The following is a 22,538-nucleotide window of genomic DNA, read 5'->3' on the forward strand; positions in this document are numbered from 1 at the left end:
TGTCTGCCCTGATAGAATTTCTGTTGAATCAGTCATTTCTCAGAATAGATCACTTATTTATGAGACTGTTGATGGCAAAACTTGCCTGCGAGCAAGAAAAATGGATATAAATTTGATCTTCTCCATTCTTTAAATGAAAAGGTTTGTTTGAATTCGAGAAATTCCGTTTTTTTTTTTTTTCTTAACCAGAGATATACTGATCATTTAACAGGCAGAATGCGAGTGTTATTCCTCCTTTTCATCATTACTTATATTGTATAAACATCTGCCAAGAGTATTCCGATTCGGCAATCATCGAGAAACACAGATAATTTTCTATGTATCTGTTCAATAACGGCAACTGCTCCTTTTTTTTATTCTTCAATATTTGGATTATATTCTGAATAAAAACAATCCCACTCTAATCAGAAAGAGTCTCCGCATCCAAACTCAACAGGGGAGCAAAACAAAATGTCAGATGTGTCTTTAGTCGGTGGAAGAAAAGCCTTATTAAGTCAACTCCAAATCCGTCCAATAGCTGAGGATCATGAATGCAACATGAAGTGTGTAGACAATGAATTCTAATTTTAAAGCATAAAGCCTTATTTAATAACATGGTGCCAAATGTACAAAATGAGCTCTAAATACTATGATAACTACAACCTTACAAGCTGAGCGCACATCCTTTACTATCTAGTAGCCATGCTATGGATATAATCAGAGGCTTCCCACTTCAATTAAACTTAGTCACTACTTACGTACAGTAGGCTTTTTTTTTATTCCTTTTTGATTCAGACAATAGACATACATGACATTTGGACACACAGCTTATCTTTAACTCTGCCTTTTTTTTTTTTTTTACTAAAGGGTATTGTGGGCCCGGTGCAATCTTTTGTCTGGGGCTCCCTACCTCATCCCTACAGAGAATTCTTGATAGTGATGGTTACGGGTGCTAAAAAGTTTAATCCACCTGAGTGTGGTTAGGGCAATCTGTGGGTCTCCTTGGCTTATGGGTGAGATGGAAGCTGCAATCTCAATACTGACGCCAGTGCTTATGGACCGCCTTAGGCTCCTGGGCCCCTCTGCACCCCCTAAAATTACACCACTGACTTAACCCCTATCCACTAGATAGGGAAGAACTTTCTGAATGAAGGGGATGTGATCATTAAGTCCTTCCAATCAAAATAATGGGGATCCTATACCCCTTTTGAATGGAACAGCAAGTTGAGCATGCACATTTTATATGGGACTATTAGAGACAGCTGACTAAGGCTATGACCATGGGGAGCTGTGCAAAAATATGCAAAAAAAAGCAACAAAAATACAAAGCAAAAACATTAGAATGTTTCCTTTCTGTTCTGCTGAGTTTTTCATTCAGGGCTAGGAGGAAACTACAGCATTTTCACAGGTAACATTAAGGCCAGATTCACACTAACGGGGGAGTCTCCCTATGAGTCCATCTAAAATTGGTGGAGAGAAAAGTCCTACAAGGACTTGTAACCAACCTTACATTCAACAACAAGGTGCATGCATGATGGATGTGACAATAGAGACATAAGGAAAAGCTATAGATTTGCATTGACTCCCTTCTTGACATATCCTGAGATGTTTTGCTATACTCTATTTTATATGTTTCTATATGAGGCCACCGAGTTATTGTCGTGCAGTGTAGTTTTTCAAGGGTTTTCTTAGCATATTGTGATAATGGATTGAATCTGTATTCCGACGTATAGGATTCCATAACAAGAGTTCCAGATAGATAACGGTAGACACGGGCACATGTTGCATCACTATTAATGATGTTTTATAGTAGTATCACTCTTTATATCTCAGATGGAACCGGTAATAATCTCACTGATGGATGATCAGAGACTTCACAGAACATCGATTACGTTTCTAGCAATTATTACAGAATATGGCGACTTGCAAACATACCAAGAAGTACAAGTTTTATTCTAAAATCTCTTTCTATACTGAACATTATCAATATCCCATTGTTGTTACATAATTCTATTACACACTGGGCTTTCGAGAAGCATTCAGTATAAGTCAGTACAGTTTTGCGACACTGTTTTCGATCGCGGGCATACTACTGCACCCTCAAATTTTGGGGTCAAACCCAGTGGTAAAGGTAAGCTACTTACCAAACAATGGCCTGGTTCCCTTCTCAAAATGCAACCAATATCTTCCCTACTTGGGTTAACTAATGGCAGAATTTTTTAGAAACAGCTAATAATTTTACGTTACCAGTCCCCTGACGCTCTTGTGTCAATGCTTCCTTGGCCCACTGCCAATCTCTGTAAACCAAAGTCATACTAACATGAAATATGATTTTTCAAAAGAATAGAAAAATCAATTGCCACTCACCATATACACCTGGGAAGGCTTCGGGGTGTGCGATCCGTGCTCCGGGACTCAACGGACCCGGGTTAACATATAATGAAGAAAGAAGTACGTATCCACAACCCGGCTTCTAAAATTTAACTTTTAATCCATGGTTTTTTTTAAAAAATATAAGGTGAAAAAAGTAGGAAAAAACATACAAAGTGAAAAAGTATAGAAAGCTAGGTAAAATACGCAACTAACGCGTTTCGGGATGAATAATCCCTTAGTCTTAGCATGAATCCATCCTGTGCTCAGAGCACAGGATGGATTCATGCTAAGACTAAGGGATTATTCATCCCGAAACGCGTTAGTTGCGTATTTTACCTAGCTTTCTATACTTTTTCACTTTGTATGTTTTTTCCTACTTTTTTCACCTTATATTTTTTTAAAAAAACCATGGATTAAAAGTTAAATTTTAGAAGCCGGGTTGTGGATACGTACTTCTTTCTTCATTATATGAAATATGATTGCTACTGCTCACCGGCACAGAGGTAGCCTCATGTTGTGTCAACATGTCACCACGACAGTCAGTCACAGCCAGCATGCCATATCATTATTGGAGCCCGGTACACAGAGACTGACGGGGGGCACTTGGGAAGTATGAGCATTGTATTAGCAAGCGATGGTAAAGTAGTACACCATGTGTTATTTTATACTATTTGTATAATTATTAGAGATGAGCGAACAGTAAAATGTTCGATATTCGTTTCGAGTAGCCGCTCAATATTTGACTTCTCGAATCCAATATCGAATCCTATTATAGTCTATGGGGGAAAATGCTCGTTTCAGGGGTAGGCAACATTCGATCAAATTACACTTACCAAGTCCATGAGTGAGGGTTGGGCTGGATCCTCCGAGAAGTCTTCTCCGTGCAGCGTCCCCGTGGCATCTTCCGGCTCTGAATTCACTCTGCCAGGCATCGGGCCTGGGCCGAGCAAACCGCGCATGCCCGCACTACAAGAAAATGTAGTGCGGGCATGCGCAGTCGGCTCTACCCAGGCCCGATGCCTGGCAGAGTGAATTCAGAGCCGGAAGACGCCGCGGGGAAGCTGCACGGAGAAGACTTCTAAAGGTAGAAGAACCAGTGTTGATTGGCCGACTGTATAGCATTCGGCCAATCAATGCTGGTTCTGCATCGAACTTTTCCATTCGAATAGCGAGTGGTACTCGATTGAGTACGAGTATTTCGAATACCGTAATATTCGATCGAATACCTACTCGATCGAATACTACTCGCTCATCTCTAATAATTATCAATCTTTTTATTAATGGATAGACTTGGATGATCCCTTTAATACCTCTCTGTTTGCTTTGAGGGTAAATCCCATAGTCTCTTTGTTCTATAACTACAAGACATGTTCTATAGTTCTTTGTTCTATAACTATAGTAATACTACTATAAACTTTGATCCTATATTGATTGAATTATTTCAGTAAGTTCATGTATATCAATTATTTATTACTGCCATAGTTAATAAGCCCACCAGAGGATGCTCCAGAATCCAATACAATAATGGACCCCAAAGGTCCTCTAGAAGACAACCCCATTTGGATACAATAACTTTCTACTAGGGTCTATTTCTGATGGATAGACTCAGGAATACCCTCTTAGACCTTATTGATGATATGTCCTATGTGTTCAATGTTAACAAAGTTTATGATGTGATTAAAAATGGATGTGCAAATGTTCTGTATAGATGGAGAGTAGACCCTCTGAATATTTTCTCGATCTTTCCAAGGAATCCGAATCAAACACAGATCACTACAAGTCTATATAATATCAAATACATTAATTCTCAATATCATCTGATATCTGACTGATATATATATATTTAAATTATGGGCTAGACATGTCTTGTAGGTCTTTTCAATTATCATGCTTTATGCTGTATTGGTTCTGTCAACATCTTTGGTTAAACTATTTCTTGTTACGGAGATTTACACAAGGCTCTTTAACATGGTAGTGCCCTGTGGCGCTTGTAAGTGCTAAAAGATTTAAAGCGACTTCAAAAGACGCCGGCATTTTATTTATTTATTTATTTCTCCATCTTTGCCTCCGTTTCTTGGAATCTCAATGATATGTGTAACAAGGAAACAAATAAAATAATGATGGGCAGGGAGAGAGAAATTTTACTTTCTTACATCTTTCTTTTTTAACTTTGAAGTCAGAGCACTTCTTCCTCCCTCCTTAAACTTACATAAGTCATTCTCTTCCAAGTAGAACTTATCACGATCTTTCTGCTACAAGGTCTTCTTTCTTCATATTCTATGTGATATTTCGTCTTTGTGGCTCCTCCTCCTTTTGTTCTTCTTCCTGTTTGTTGTTTGCCAAGTTTTTACAGTTTTCACTAGGGAGTATGTCATTATGTTATGGCTCCATGTCGACATAAAATAAGATAGTACTTTTTCAGCTCATGTATTAAATACTATTTTAAGGGGTTTCGCACCCATCCAATGGTATCTATGTCTGTTAGCAACAAATTTATGTTTAGTTGAATTTTTCTTTACCAGCTGTTGCATGAACAAGCTTAGGCCCGGGTTCACATCAGCTTTCGGGTTTCCGTTCTGAGAAAAGTGCATGTTTCATGCGGAAACCAAATGGAAACCACACAGTCCTCATTATAGTCTATGGAGTCCATGTGGTATCTTAGGTAGCTGTTTTTTAATGATTGGTTCCCCAAACAGCAACCCAAACGCTGATGTGAATTGGACGTTACTAGACAAAAAACTCATTCTACTGGCTGCCATATACTAGCATACTTGACTTGGCTGTATATGCATGGGATGTTGGGGATATGCTCATCTCACTATAGCTCACATCAGGCTTTTTTATACTAAGGCCTTATTCACATTTAAAGAGGACATTTCATGAATTTGGGCACATGCAGTGTTATATACCACTGGAAAGCCAACAGCATGCTGAATTCAGTGCACTGTCGGCTTTCCCGATCTATGCCCCGGGCAAAGAGCTATCGGTGCCGTTACCGTAGCTCTTTACAGTCATAAGGGCGTAGTCACTCATAAGGGCAAAGTCACTCATCTTTGGCAGAAAATGGGTGGAGTACATTGTTGTATGTCCCTTAGTAATTCCCCAAAGACATTAGCCAAGTCCTGAGCTCCTGGGGTATGGTCATGTCTTCCGAGGTACCGATTTTGTCTGTGGTCACAATCTTTATATTAGGTGAAAACGTAAGTTCAGGCTACACACTAAAGAACTCATTTAAATATGGATTAAAAGTTGACTGTGTCATAAAAAGTTATGTTCATTATGTCACTAACCACCCCAATAAAAGCATATCAATGGCTAAGGGATTCTGGTGGTACTAGTCCACCTTCCCTTTAAAAAAATAAATAAAAAATTGCTATTTTTAAAAAAGTTGGAAACATTCTTCTTATAGTTTGCCAGTATTGTGTAGGCAATGCAATGTCTTTAGTTTAGAAGGATGACATCTAATTAATTTTCATAACGGCATATTATCATATAAGCTTTACTATAGTCCTTGTCTCAGGGGACTCTATTACTATATGTATTTAGATTTTATTAAAGCTTTGTGTGTATTCAGCTGCGTTCTTATTATTTGAGCGTATAATTTATGATTATATAAGTAATTTATTTTTCTATAACATAAATCACATGCTACAAGTATAAAAAAAAATTGAAAATAATGTTATTAATGTATATTTTATAGACAAGGGGTATCTCAAATAGGTTTTTAGAAAGCAAATGGTACAGTGTTACACCTACTGCAATGTGAGGTCATTGGAACAGATTTATTATAATGTATAGAATCTCCCATAAAATAGTGGGGGGAAAAAAGAAGCTTGAAAAAAAATAAATAAATAAAAGTTCTAAATCCCTCCTTTCCCTAGAATACATACAAAAGTAGAAAATGACTGTGAAACACAAACACATTAGGTATCCCTGTGTCTGACAGTGCCCGGTCTACTGAATATAGGGTATTTCCAGTACTTCTGTTCCATCGGGAAGGGGTTAATAGGAGCACTGCAGATACCCTATATTCAGCCAGAATGAATTCCAAGTGGGGAAAAAAATCCCAGTCCTCAAGCTCAGGGAAGGGGAAGACAGACAACCAAAACAGCCCTCCCCTTCCCCAGCAGCCAGCAACTACTGCACCCAAAAACTCCGACCATTTTCATTTTTGAAATTTTCCAGTAGCTGCTGCATTCCCCCCGCCCCCCCCCCCCCCCTCGGCTTATACTCGAGTCAATAAGTTTTCTCAGTTTTTTGTGGTAAAATTAGGGGCCTCGGCTTATATTCGGGTCGGCTTACACTCGAGTATATACGTTACATTGTGAGTTCTATAAGGCGATCAAAATCAATAAATTTGAAATGAATAAAAAAAACACATAAGACTGTATATAGTACTTGAATTCTTGCATATCTATAACATCTATACATATACCGTAAATTGTCACTTAATTTCTGTTTATATAGATTGTAAGCTCCTGAGAGCAGGGACTTTTAGCTACGTCCTCCAATGCCAGTCTATTGCAATGTTCATCACTGCAACCAATTTATGTAAATTCATTATATTAACTACATACATTTTTTTTACAATATCATTTATTTCTGTCTGATCAAATGCTGCCTATGTCAATGTTTTGTATCAATAAGGAAATCCAAAATGTGGTAATTACCGATGTAGCAGAGCTGAGTTTGTCTGGTGTAACAGATGAGTAATCTCTCACCACGTACTTGATATCACCTCACGTCAAAGTGTAAACTGGCGAATTCAGCTCGGCGACATTTGTAATGGCCTTTCATGTGAATATATATAGTTGTGTTTGTGAGTCAAGCAGAAGTTACTCCGCTCCTGTTGACAACACTGCCTATATACAGAATTTTTAGTGACATTCAGAATCTTTTCTCTTACAGCCATTTCGTAGAGTGACGTTTTCTGTTGTGAGTCAACCTCAGGACCCTCATCAGGGGTCATTGCAGAGTTGCTATGACAGTGGGCTAGAAGAATCTGAGACGCCGAGTAGTAAGAGCTCCTCCGGACCAAGACTGGGTGCCCTACCACTCCCAGAAGACAACTATGAACGAACAACGCCGGATGGCAGTGTTGGTGAGGCAGAGCATATGGAAAATGGTAGGGGCATACACATACACATGTACTGTAGGAGAATAAGTAAAACGTACAGCTAGTTCTGTTACCATGGCTGGTTTATGATAATATGAAATACACATGCAAAGTATACATGAAAACCAGTTGTCACACTGTCAGTGGTTCAGTGGTTATGAATGTCTCTAGGTTTCTATGCATTAGTTTTGGATTATAATTTATGACTTGAAGATGTTTAAGGATTAATGTGAGGATTAGGCTTAAATGCATCCCATTGTTCTTATATACCCATAGGTCTGATACGCAATAGTAACCTAATCTTCAAGGCTATGTTCCTCTCTTATTCTCCAATGCATTGACTTCTTGCTACTAAACGTAGCTTAGCAAGAAGTTGGCAGATTCATGATCAGACTACCTAGTTTTTGTAGTCTGTTACTATGGAGACACTTAGGTTATGAAGGTGTACATATCCTTTAAGCATTATGTTAGTGGATCTTAGAGATGAGCAAACAGTGAAATGTTCGAAGTTCGATTGGAGTAGCCACTCAATACTCGACTGTTCGATCAAACATCAAGCCCCATTATAGTCTATGGGGAATAAATACTCGTTTAGGGGGAAACCACTATTCGACTCAGGAGGGTCACCAAGTCCACTATGACACCCCAGGAAATGATGCCAACACCTCTGGAATGCAACTGAGACAGCAGGGGAAGCATGTCTGGGGGCATCTAACATGCCCAAGTCACTGTATTACGTCGGGATCCCTGTCAGCTTGTGATATGCGGGAGCTGACTTTTTCCCATAGGAATGCATTGACGAGCATTGATTTGCCGAATGCCATACAGAGTACAGCATTCGGCTAATCAACACTGGTTCTGCCGGAGGCTTGTCTGTGAGGAGGCGGAGTCTAAGATTGGACCAGAATGGAGACTGCTGTGGACCGATCTTAGACTCCGCCTCCTCCAGCAGAACCAGCGTTGATTGGCCGAATGCTGTACTCTGTATGGCATTCGGCCAATCAACGCTGGTCAATGCATTCCTATGGGAAAAAGTCAGCTTGCGCATATTGCAAGCTGACAGGGATCCCAACCAGATAGAGCCCCAAAGAGCTGTTTGAGTAACATTCCTAAAGGTAATCCCTAGCTTACCCTGCCTGTAGATCTGTCCCTGTCTCACAATCATATAGTTCACAGTCTCATATGAACTGGATATTAAATCCACTATTCATATAAATTGGAGGTCACCTGAATTAGCCAGCCTATTACTTTTTCTGATTTTTTTCGATGCCTCCATTATCGTAGTTCCTGTCCCACCTCCCCTGCGCAGTTATTGGTGCAAAAAAAGCGCCAGGGAAGGTGGGAGGGGAATCAAATTTTTAGTGAGTTTGCCACCTGGTGTTCGACTCGAATCGAACATCTCAAGCAGCCTGATATCCGATCGAACATGTACTCGATCGAACGCTGTTCGCTCATCTCTAGTGGATCTTAGGGCCCCTTCACACAGAGGATACACTGGCTGATTTTGAACATGTAAACGTTCCGAATCAGCAGCGTTTAAAACAGGTCCCATTGCTTTCTATGGGAGCCGGCATATGTGCGCCCCCCATAGAAATGAATGGGCTGCTTTTTCAAAATCAGCCAGTGTATCCTCCGTGTGAAGGGGCCCGTAATTTGGTTTACTTTATTTTTCTACATATTAAGCTGCTTCTTGTTCCTTAGTCTGTCCAGTAATAATAAGACAGAAACATAAAGTATTACAAATCAGTCTATTATCCCTATTTTATTACATGCCGGCCTAAAATGCACATTTTTATTAGTCTCTGTCTTAAGTATTAAAGCTTTTCAGAAGTCATAATGCAAAGAAAATATAGCTTATATTTGCAATAATGCAACTCAATATTACTGAACTGAATCTCAGAGATGAAGAGTTTTCTTAAGTGCCTGTGCTGTAGGATTAGCCTGCAGATATGGTTGAAGGTTGTCATGGTAAATGAGTACATTGAAATTAGTGCAACATTGAATTACATTGGTAAGATATGAAAAAAGCATGGAAAGTAGAGAGAAGGTACTTGACAGGTATAGAAAGAAAGGACATTTCGAAGGCAGAGACGAAGGATATCCTTGAGACGGATGTAACAGGCAGATAATAGCATATGTCATAAAGGGGAGAAAAGACTGGAAGGTTAGACATAGGAAAGTCTGAAATGGTTTCATTCACACTTATTTAGAAAAGTTTTCTTACTACATTGTCTACCAATAAGTATTTGGACACCTGTGGTAGAATAGAAAAACAACATTTATTCATATCCAATAGTTGGTAGAGCCCAGCAGATGCTTCCTTACAGATGGTATTGATGGACACAATACTCCCAGATGCCTGGTGAAACTCCTGGTGTATGTGAGCCATCGTTTGGGTGTGATTTCTCTGGCCAGCACCCGTCGGTCTCTAGTATCTCCCAGTTTCGGGGGTCTGCCGACTCGGGGCACATTCCGACAATCACCGTTCACTTTCCACTTCATAGTCACACAGGCCACTGTCGACTTTGGGTAATTCAGCTCGCTTGCTATGTCACTTAAGGATCGATCATTTCTGTGGTACCCGACAATTACCCCTTTCTCAAAATCGGACAACTCTGCATGTCTTGGCATCTTCCATGCGACTAATGCCAATGCTGTTTCCTACACGATATTTAACGGCGGAATGCGTGACATTGACATATTCAGTATGAGTATCTTTTCACCTATCCCGTCATTACAGGACTTTGTGTGAATGAAACATTGTGACAGATGCCAGTTAAGATTATCAATACCCTTCAAACAGGAAAAAGTGCCAAAAATGTAAGGACCAGAAAATGCTGCAGCCAATAAAATTCTGTCCATTACAAAGTAAAAAGTGACATACTGAAGCCAAAATGTGATACAATGGTACATACTGTACTCATAGTCACTACTTCATCCGGTCAGTTAGTGCGACCGTAACATACCAAAAAATTCCAACATAATGGAGTGAAAATCAATGTCACATCACAAATGGTCCAAAATTATGTTATTTAGTAAAACATGATAGGTTATCCTGAAATGGATAGGACGTCACAAATTAATTCTACAGACGTGGTCGGGCCGAATTTGTATATAATTTAACTCATTGGCACCCGGTTGTATATGCACTCTAAGAAGTTATAAAGAGTTATAGAGATGCTGGCCTTCCATAACATGATGTAGTAACATGTCAGAAGTTTAGATTGGTTGGACTCAGATGTGAGGATCTCACCACCCAGACTTCTCAGATTGACTTTTTGCTAAAATCATCATGACTAGGGTTCAGCGATCGTGTTCGGAAAAAAATCGGATTCCGATCGGCGATCGAGAAAATTTCACGATCGCGATCGGAATTCCGAACACGATCTTTTTAGGTGGGATCGGGATCGGTAGTATTTCCCACAATGCCTTCACACTGAGTATATAGTGTATACTCAGTGTGAAGGCTCCGCTGCGGTTCCATAAGAATGAATGGAAGCAGCCGACACACAACTTAACCCCCTGCACGCCGGCTGCCTCCACTTATTCTAATGGGAGACTAAACTAACATGTCTCGTAGCTACTTACCTCCAGAGATGGCTACTCCGCTGCTGTTCACCTCGCTGCCGCTCCAGCTGCAGTCTTCTTCGCCTCGCGGCCCCCTCCCTGCCAGGTTAGGAGAGTGTGGGCGGGTACAGGGCGGGGAGACGTCACATCTCCCCTCCCAGTACCCGCCCACACTCTCCTAACCCGCCCACACTCTCCTAACCTGCCAGGGAGGGGGCAGCGAAGGGAGAAGAAGACTGCAGCTGGAGCGGCAGCGAGGCGAAGAACAGCGGAGCAGTGGAACAGCCATCTCTGGAGGTAAGTGGACACCAGGGGGGACTAAGTAGCTAGAGGATTAAAAAAAAATCTTCTGGCTACTTAGTGATTCACTACACAGCATGGATTCTAACAATTCTTAGATTCCATGCTGTATAGTGAATAGGATTGCTTTTAAAATCCGATCTCCGATTAATAAAAAAATCCCATTGACTTGCATTGGGATCGGAATTGGGATTGAGATCGGGTTCGAATGAAAAATGATCGGAAATCGGATTTTAAAATCGATCCTGAAAAGTCAGGATCGGCTCAACCCTAATCATGACATGTCTAAACTTTTATTACCATAATAAAAAAATTTTATTAAAAGTTTTTGAATATATGCAGGAGGCATACCTGTAGTCCTATGTGATACCATGATATCACTAAGTGATATGTTACATGGCAACCTTAAGGCTCCCGCATTTGTTCAGTTATTCATGTTTTACAGATCCATAACAAGCTTCAATACACTACAACACAGAGGATTTACAGCATTCAATACAACACTGTCTTTTCTCCTAGATTGTATGAACCATCCCATGTAGTAATACAGGAGTATTTCTAATGAGAATATGCTGCCTAATAGTGACACACTCACACGTTTGCAGGTACAGCTGTGTTTAAGCCATGACCTAGCTACACTGGATAAACTACGCTGTTAAATCTATACATTCTATAGTTATCAAGACAATGGGATGAATTTATTATGACCATTGCACAGTGTTCTGGTCTTAATTAGAGATGAGCGAGTAGTATTCGATCGAGGAGGTATTCCATACAATACTACGGTATTCGAAATACTCGTACTCGTTTGAATACTACTCGCTATTCGCAGTAAAGATTCGATTCAGAACCAGCGTTGATTGGCCGAATGTTATACAGTGTATTGCATTTGGCCAATCAACACTGGTTCTGCAGCAAGCTCGTCTATGCTAGTCGGGAGAGCTGGCAGCTTGTGTTTATGCGGGAGATGACTTTTTCTCATAGGAATGCATTGACCAGTGTTGATTGGCCGAATGCTATACAATGTACAGTATTCAACCAATCAACGCTGGTTCTGACGGAGGCTCATCTGGGACAAGGCGGAGTCTAAGATCGGACCACAATGGAGACTGCTGTGTTCCGATCTTGGACTCCGCCTCCTGACAGATGATCAGACCACAATGGAGACTGCTGTGTTCCGATCTTAGACTCCGCCTCCTGACAGATGAGCCTCCGGCAGAACCAGCGTTAATTGGCTGAATGCTGTACAATGTATAGCATTCGACCAATCAACGCTGGTCAATGCATTCCTATGAGAAAAAGTCAGCTCCCGCATAACCGCAAGCTGCTAGCTCTCCCAACTAGCAAGGACGAGCCTGCTGCAGAACCAATGTTGATTGGCCAAATGCCCCAGTGTATTGCATTCAGCCAATCAGTGCTGGTTCTGCAGGATGAGTAAGGGCTGGTTCACATTAGCGCTTGCCTCCTGTCAGGAAGGAGTTCGCAGGAGGACCCCCCTAACGAAATAGCACAACTGCAAGCGCTGTGCAGTTAAAGTTCACGGACCCCATAGACTATAATGAATCCTTCGTCCAGGCAGTGCGCTGCAAGCACATGGACCCATTATAGTCTATAGGGTCCATGCGCTTTAACTGCACTTCGCTCCTCCTAAACACTCTCCTCCTGCTACTCAGGGACTTGGTGACTCTCCTTTAGTTGAATAGTGGTTCCCCTGAAACGAGCATTTTTTCCCATAGACTATAATGGGATTCCATATTTGATTGCGTAGTCGAATATTGAGGCTCTACTCGAAACGGATATCAAATCTCGAATATTTCACTACTCGCTCATCTCTAGTCTTAATACTTTGAGCGCTGGTGGCAGATGGACCAGAATTATTAAGAGGCTCCGGACGGTGGTCCTGTGCACCAGAGTTGAAATCTATATCAGTCACCCATAGCAAAAATTTCAGGTATAAAAGTATCCTAGCATGACTTAGGCCTCTTTTACACTTCTGCATATCACATACATGTGTCATCCATTTTTCACGGACTTAGAGACATACAAAGTATAAAAAAATGAAAAAAAAGTTGATCTGCTTTTCACAGATGGAGATCACACCACCCAAAAATGAGAAGGGTGAGATGCTGTCTGTAAATAGCACAAACTTATCTGAATGAATGTGGGAATAAGGGTAAGTTCACACAGAGATTTTTGGTCAGGATTTTGAGGCCATATCCACCTCAAAATCCTGATCAAAAAGACGGCTCCCATTGAAATCAAGAAGCGAGATACTCATTCTTCAGGCCGTTTCGCCTCACGATTCAGCCTGAAGACACACCCTCCTCATTGGGCCTAACCCAGAGCGGAGTACGCGACCTGATGCCGGTGCAGTGCACTGGCTTTCAGTCATGACTACCCGGTTTTTGGACCATAACCTGAGGCGGCCTCTGAGATAACTAGAGATGAGCGAGTAGTACTCGATCGAGTAGGTATTCGATCGAATACTACGGTATTCGAAATACTCGTACTCGATCAAGTACCACTCACTATTCGAATGTAAAAGTTCGATGCAGAACCAGCATTGATTGGCCGAATGCTATACAGTCGGCCAATCAACGCTGGTTCTTCTCCTACCTTTAAAAGTCTTCTCCGTGCAGCTTCCCCGCGGCGTCTTCCAGCTCTTCATTCACTCTGCCAGGCATCGGGCCTGGGCAGAGCTGACTGAGCATGTCTGCTTGTAGTGCGGGCATGCACAGTCGGCTCTGCCCAGGCCCAATGTCTGGCAGAGTGAATGAAGAGCCGGAAGACGCCGCAGGGACGCTGCATGGAGAAGACTTCTCGGAGGATCCAGCCCGACCCTCACTCGTGGACTTGGTAAGTATAATTTGATCGAACGTTGCCTACCCCTTGAACGAGCATTTCCCCCCCCATAGACTATAATAGGGTTCGATATTTGATTCGAGTAGTCGAATATTGAGGGGCTACTCGAAACGAATATCGAACCTTGAACATTTTACTGTTCGCTCATCTCTAACCATGACGTAAACCCACCTGCACGATTTTTTTTCAAGAGAATGACTTCATAAACTTTACATGTTCTAGAAAAACACATTATATTTTTTTTTTTTTACATTGCACCATTTGATTTAATACGTTGCCTCTATATTTAACGCTCCTATTCATATGGCTTTTTCATTGAAACCTATAAATTTTCCAGACCTCTGTCATTTTTTCCCATAGATTATTGAAAAGAATATAAAAATATTCAACGCTCTGTGAGCCGCACCGTGGGTGATCGGTTTAATTAAAACCTATCATGACTTGCAACTGTAATGCATACCTGGAACCGGACCAAGTTTTAAACAGCTTTGGCGTAGAAAAGCTATAGGGTGAAATTTATGATCAGGTTCAGGAGTAATGAGCCGTGACATAATGCTACCAAAGGCATGACAGGCCACATTTAAAGTGCAATCCTATTTAGGAATTCCAAGAATATATATATTTTTGTGCCAATAGCTTTTACCATTTCCCTTTCATCCGGTCAGCGTGTTAAACCATCAAGTGGTTTTTCTACTTGCAGAACGTTTCTCTCCATGGACTGATCAGAATACTGATATGGAGCCCAATGTTAAAGGTAAAGTCCTAATTACTGCAGTTTACTGGAGCTGAACGGAGGTGAAACGGAGCACACCACAACTGAGACCTTGTCAAAAAGTGCACTCACAAGTCACGGCCCGAGTAATGCAAGGGAAATATCAGGACATTTTACCATTTCTAACATATTTAATGGCAGGTGAAGCTCTGTAGATAATGATTTAATGAGATTTGGAGTTCCCCATTCAGGTCACACTTAATAAGATATAAATATGCTCCTTTAAATACATTTTTTATGAAGAATGTGAGCACAGACCCTGGATTTCTTATTCAACGGAAATGGCAAATCATTATTTTCCATACAGTATTAATTATTTAATCCAATTCATAATAAACTGCAGTAAAGTGGGCCAAACAGTCTGGACAGGTTTTTAGCGGAAATTCAGATTTCATTTGGAGTAAAGCTAGGCGCGACGGAATTGAAATTGTATATATTTTTTATCAATTAATAATTTTATTTTTGTGGTTAAAATATTTATTAATTCATGAATTAATAAAAAAAAATATTTTATCAATTGCTATAAGTATAGGATCGGTTAAATTTGAGATTTTTACTGACATGTCTGTTTTAGTTAATAATTCTATTTCCCGTAGCATAACAATTCTGGAACATTTTTTGCTTAAAACTAGAGATGAGTGAGTACTGTTCGGATCAGCCAATCCGAACAGCACGCTCGCATAGAAATAAAAGGACGTAGCCGGCACGCGGGGGATTAAGCTGCCGGCCACCGTCAAAGCGGAAGTACCAGGTGCATCCATTCATTTCTAATGTGTAGGAATATTTGTGTGTGTAATGTGTATATATTTGTGATTTATGTTTATGATAATTATATCCATGTAATGTGTGTGTGTGTGTGTATATATATATATATATATATATATATATATATATATATAATGTATGCATGTATGTGAATCTATACAATGTGTGTGGCCATACTATATATGGCACAGTATTATGATGTGTATGGTTTGTTAAATTTCAAATGTAGTTTCATTTAAGGTATGTGAATTATAGAAGATGTATTCACATATTTACTTACATATATCTTCCACATTTTTTACAGAGAGCAAACATGTCCATTCATTTCAATGTATTTATTCAAAAATTCTATATACATTTTTCTACATAAAAAACCCGAAAAATAAAAAAGCATGTTTTTTTTTTTTTTTTTTTACATCATTGAAAGTTCATGGCATCTGTGAAAAAACAAACAAACAATGGATCCATCTGTAATCCATTTTTCACTGACCCAAAATCATTGAAAAATATGACTACATGACCCACAAAAAAACAGTTTGGCGTACCGTCCGATGATTATTATAGGCATCACATTGCCACAAAATGTGGATGCATGAATATAGCCTAAATTCTTACTTTAAAGCAAATAAACGCCTAACTACAACTCAGTTGTGTTTTCTGTTATATTTCTTAAAAAAGAAAAAGGACATTGACTACTGGGTGCTACAAGTTGGGTGTATCGCTCTTAAGCACTCTGACATTGGGTGTTACCAGTTGGGTGTATTGTCCTTAAACACTGACATTGGATGTTACCAGTCGGGTGTATCGTCCTTGAACAGTCTGACATTGGGTGTTATCAGTCGGGTGTGTCGCCCTTGAACAGTCTCACATTGTCCAATCACTTTGGACAGTGTCCGACTGTATAGAGCAGGGGTAGGGAACCTTTGGCTCTCCAGCTGCTGTGAAATTACAACTCCCAGCATGCTCCATTCACTTCCATGGGAGTTCCCAGAACAGCAGAGCCAGTATGCATGCTGGGAGTTGTAGTTTTGCAACAGCTGGAGAGCCGTACGTTCCCTACCCCTGGTATAGAGAGTAGGGTTAACCCGATCTTGAGTTTGCAGGATCGATTTTAAAATCTGATTTCCAATCACTTTCCATTTGAACCTGATCCCAATTCTGATCCTAATGTAAGTCAACAGAATTTTTTTATTGATTGAAAATTGGATTTTAAAAACGATCCTGTTCACTATACAGTGAGGATTCCAAAAAATGCACCGGGAACTTAGTCCCCCCCTTACCTGCCCAGAACTGCTGCCGCCTCCTCTACCGGTGTGTTCGCCGCTCCCCGGAGCTCCGGGCACCCCTGCCTCTCTAGGCTGGTGTGACTGATGCTGTGAGAAGGCAGGGCTTGTTGTGGCTTAGGAGAGTGTGGGCGGGTATGGGGCGGGGAGACGTGAGTGCATCACTCAAGTCTCCCCTCCCTGTACCCGCCCACACTCTCCTAAGCCACTACAAGCCTCGCCTACTCCCAGCAGTAATACTAGCCTAGGGAGGGGGCGCGCACAGAGCTCTGCCGGCGTGCGAAGAGAGAGAGGAGAGAACAATAGCCCAGAGCTCTGGGGAGCGGCAGCAGTTCTGTACAGGTAATTGAGTTGAGCGATCGGGATCTGGATTCCATTCTCGATCTTTTTTAGGTGGGATCGGAACCCGATCGCGATCGTGAAATTTACTCGATCGCCAATCGGGATCCGATCTTTTCCGATCCTGATCGCTCAACCCTAATAGAGAGATACAACTTTGTCAAGATGAATAACATTACTCAATTGTCAATTTATTTAGTCTTTTTTCAGAGGACTAACAGAGGAACACAATGCAGAGTTCTATAAAACATGATCCAGAATTGTGATTTCCTTGGGAATATACTAAATTTACTATAACAGACATGCCAGGAGAGGCGACAGATCCTTTATTAAGGTTTTGTTCAACCTAGAGTGAATACCGTAGACTTGTAAAGAACCCTATTAATGTCATTGGGGCTCTGGTATTTTAGACAAGAATTGCCCTGCAGGTTGCACCATTCTTACTATGGAAGATACTCTAAACCCTGACAAAAATGTCAATGTTAAAAGAGTAGCTTTGGTACATTTCTATGTTCTATACTTTATATACAGTAGCTGCGAGCTGTGACCTTTAGTTATAATATGTTAAAATATTTTATTTTCTTTAAAACTGCAGCATTTACCAGATAATGGATAGTTCGTGGACATTATCCAATCTACTCCTCAAAGCCTGTCACTGCAGGGTAGTCTGAAAGTCACGATGACATCTTCTGCCATTATGTGACTGAGATTATGATAATTTCTAAAAGTTAGAAGACAATGCTAGTGGAAAAAAGATGTTAGGGCTTTTAGGTTTTTTTTTTAGGGAATTAAAAACTCACTGGGGGAAGGGGTGGATTAAAATAAAAAAAAATCTCACCTACCACTGGTCTGTGGATCTGTCACCACATTCGCCATTTTCCTCCAGTCCACAGACTGCCTAGGTAAGTGCAATGGCTCGGGTGATGTCATCGATGTCATTTGTGATACGTGACCAGTATCCAGTATGTGACTGCTGAGGGGAGAGATTGGCGACAACAGTCATCTGAGCCTCTGCACTTGTGGCTCAGGCAGGGTATAGACCAGAGTTAAGGGGAATCCAAGGGTAGGAAAGTAAATATAATTTCTTGTTATTTTACTCCACCTCCTGCCTCTAATTTATCCCAGAAAACCCTTAAATCTAGCTATTATTCCTGACATTATAGCTAAAGTATACTGAAGAGGAGGCTAAAACACAAACTTTGGCTCTCGATTTTCACAGCCCGACTCCGACTCTTGATCCAACTGACTTTTTTAAAAATGTCAAGTTCAAACAGAAGCTGCAAAAAATTCAGTGATCAAATGCCTTTGAAAATAAATATGTAATGAATTATGTAGCCAATTAATTATATAATGTTAATAAGTTTATAAAATAAAGATAATAAAGATAATAATAATAATAATAATAATAATAATAATAATAATAATAATAGTAATAATAATTAATTAATAATAATTTTATTTTGAAGTCAAAATCGGTAACTTTTTTCCAATTTTTAGGCCATTCAAAACTGGCCCTGACCCCAATTTCATGTCTCCAACTCAGACTCCACAGCAGTGGAACAAATACTCCTACAGGCTAAAGCTCCACTGGACGTCCTGCATCAATAAAGCGCTGTGGGAAAAACCGCACCGGGAACACATGGCGGTTCTTCCCACAGTGCTTTAAACAGAAAGTTCACTGAGTTTTCCTCCGCGGACTTTCTGTTACAATTATTTCTATGGGGAAACCGCCGGTGTTTCCGTAGATATAATTGACATGCTGTGATTTCCAAAACTGCGGCGTTTTTGGAAATTGCGGCATGTCCGCTTGGCGGTTTTTACCATAAAGTGGGCATGGGATTTGTTTGAATCCACTTTGCCCTTACTGTAAAACGCCATTATTTTTCCGACAGCGTTTCCGCCATTGGCAAATCACAGTGTTTCCGTCCATGTGCCCCCATCCAAACAGTAGGGTAAATTCATCAATCCCTATATGCCAGGTCTCTGCCATTCAGGTGTACATTTGGCATAAGGCACTTTCTTGGGTCAAAAGTTCACCTCAAGCCCAGATCAGTGCCACATTCTGCAAATGATTTATCAAAGAATGGACGTAGATTTCCATTCTGGTGCTGGGACATCCTACAGGATTAAGAAGAGGCTGAGAGTCGTAATAAATATTTTTATATTTTGTCTAAAATCATAGGATTGACACAATACATAGAAAGCAGATGTTATTTTAGCATTGTCTAACTATAGTGTATAAAATAATACAGTCCTATGAAAAAGTTTGGGCACCCCTATTAATCTTAATCATTTTTAGTTCTAAATATTTTGGTGTTTATAACAGCCATTTCAGTTTGATATATCTAATAACTGATGGACACAGTAATATTTCAGGATTGAAATGAGGTTTATTGTACTAACAGAAAATGTGCAATATGCATTAAACCAAAATTTGACCGGTGCAAAAGTATGGGCACCTCAACAGAAAAGTGACATTAATATTTAGTAGATCCTCCTTTTGCAAAGATAACAGCCTCTAGTCGCTTCCTGTAGCTTTTAATCAGTTCCTGGATCCTGGATAAAGGTATTTTGGACAAACAATTCAAGTTCAGTTAAGTTAGATGGTCGCTGAGCATGGACAGCCCGCTTCAAATCATCCCACAGATGTTCAATGATATTCAGGTCTGGGGACTGGGATGGCCATTCCAGAACATTGTAATTGTTCCTCTGCATGAATGCCTGACGATTTGGAGCGGTGTTTTGGATCATTGTCTTGCTGAAATATCCATCCCCGGCGTAACTTCAACTTCGTCACTGATTCTTGAACATTATTCTCAAGAATCTGCTGATACTGAGTGGAATCCATGCGACTCTCAACTTTAACAAGATTCCCGATGCCGGCATTGGCCACACAGCCCCAAAGCATGATGGAACCTCCACCAAATTTTACAGTGGGTAGCATGTGTTTTTCTTGGAATGCTGTTTCTTTTTGGACGCCATGCATAACGCCTTTTTTTATAACCAAACAACTCAATTTTTGTTTCCAAAATGAAGCTGCCTTGTCCAAATGTGCTTTTTCATACCTCAGGCAACTCTATTTGTGGCGTACGTTCAGAAACGGCTTCTTTCTCATCACTCTCCCATACAGCTTCTATTTGTGCAAAGTGCGCTGTATAGTTGACCGATGCACAGTGACACCATCTGCAGCAAGATGATGCTGCAGCTCTTTGGAGGTGGTCTGTGGATTGTCCTTGACTGTTCTCACCATTCTTCTTCTCTGCCTTTCTGATATTTTTCTTGGCCTGCCACTTCTGGGCTTAACAAGAACTGTCCCTGTGGTCTTCCATTTCCTTACTATGTTCCTCACAGTGGAAACTGACAGGTTAAATCTCTGAGACAGCTTTTTGTATCCTTCCCCTGAACAACTATGTTGAACAATCTTTGTTTTCAGATCATTTGAGAGTTGTTTTGAGTAGCCCATGATGCCACTCTTCAGAGGAGATTCAAATAGGAGATCAACTTGCAATTGGCCACCTTAAATACCTTTTCTTATGATTGGATACATCTGGCTATGAAGTTCAAAGCTCACTGAGGTTACAAAACCAATTTTGTGCTTCAGTAAGTCAGTAAAAAGTAGTTAGGGGAATTCAAATCAATAAAATGATAAGGGTGCCCATACTTTTGCACCGGTCAAATTTTGGTTTAATGCATATTGCACATTTTCTGTTAGTACAATAAACCTCATTTCAATCCTGAAATATTACTGTGTCCATCAGTTATTAGATATATCAAACTGAAATGGCTGTTGCAAACACCAAAATATTTAGAACAAAAAATGATTAAGATTAATAGGGGTGCCCAAACTTTTTCATAGGACTGTATATAGCTGCCTATAAATATAATAAAGCAAAGTCACCTGAGTAATAATACATCAATACAAAGTCACATTGGGGAGAAGTGTCCTATTGTGTAGCCTCAAAGTAAATGATATGACTATATAATAGGATTGTCTAGTCCCTTGTCACGGCACTAAATGATTACAGTCAGGTGACATGCGTTATCCGCCATTATCCTAGTGACATATGATCCGTACATGTAATGAGATCTCTTCCTATGGTCTTATTTTCTATAAGCATGTGACTTGTAGTGCAATGTTGCATGCCGTAATGCCCTAAATATTGCCTTTTCCTCTCCGTTCGTAATTCTCCAAGAAAACTTCTAATTTCATACGCGCGCTACCTCCATGTACAGCTGTCTGCTTGTGCAAACTACTTATTTAACATTTGCTCCTTGAGTGGAATGAAAGAACTTTTTGCAGTTCAATTGAGACAAGTCTCTGATTACAGCTTAGAAACCATAAATCTCGCTCTATAATGCCAATTGTATTGCTTGGATTTGAATTCTGGTAATTTCTTCTACAATATTAATGGATCATTCTGACAGGAGTAGAATTGGAATTGAAACCTGTCAAGTATTCATTTGTCACATTTAATTGGAATCTAGGTAATCTGCAGTGTTTTGCTTGGCTAGGTTTTAATCAGGACTTGCATTGGATTTCTCATTTGACTTCCCCATAGCAAAAATACTTTGGAAAATATCCGGCTTCTTAATTGTGATTGTCTTAAATATTTGCCCCCTTTTATTAAACAAACGGAAACAATAGGCTTTCGCTTAATTGGTTTGATAGTTCTCTTATAATATTTGCACGGGAAATATTTTGCAAAATGCAATAGTAGCCTAATATAGGTGTCTGGAATATAAAGGTAATCGGGCCAGTCGTCATGGGACGGTGAGCAAAAGTAGGGCAGGTTAGCGAAAGCAAGGACGGGTAATGAAACCTGTTCACGTGACATAAGTCTGATGCAATGGCGGAAAATGGATTTGTGGCACACAGGCCCATAGTGAGAAATCCAAGGTCCCTGTTGCTCCAGTTGAGTTTGATGGCTTCAGCCATGAGCAGACCTGATAGTAGATCTATGAAATACTTTATCGTATCACACTGAATACTGCTGGTTATGAAGGTGCAGACAAATTTATAACAGTAAAAATCAGTTACATAAGGCTATATGTGCATGTAAAGGTTATGAGAAAAAAGCATGGATAGCACATGGATGACATATGTGTGCTGCCCATGACCTCCACGGACCCATTTCAATGAATGAGCATGGATTGCAGAATGGCCAGGGATAGGAACTGTCCC

The 22,538-nt window shown here is 40.3% G+C and overlaps 1 protein-coding gene across 8 annotated transcripts in view; it reads left to right on the forward strand.

Annotated features, from left to right (window-relative positions):
* The window catches only part of PCDH7 (protocadherin 7), a 739,914-nt gene that overhangs the window by 337,937 nt on the left and 379,439 nt on the right, over positions 1-22,538 (forward strand). For 4 of the 8 annotated variants that reach the window (XM_075260111.1, XM_075260127.1, XM_075260120.1 and 1 more), the window contains exon 2: positions 7,261-7,477. The exons of 3 other annotated variants lie outside the window; for them this stretch is intronic. In XM_075260111.1, the coding sequence (XP_075116212.1) occupies positions 7,261-7,477 (217 nt within the window). Of the gene's footprint in view, positions 1-7,260; positions 7,478-22,538 lie in introns of those variants that run through there. One more of the 8 variants, XR_012711852.1, reaches the window with a different exon arrangement.

Source organism: Leptodactylus fuscus, chromosome 1 (genome assembly GCF_031893055.1).
Source record: "Leptodactylus fuscus isolate aLepFus1 chromosome 1, aLepFus1.hap2, whole genome shotgun sequence".
Lineage (NCBI taxonomy): Eukaryota > Metazoa > Chordata > Amphibia > Anura > Leptodactylidae > Leptodactylus > Leptodactylus fuscus.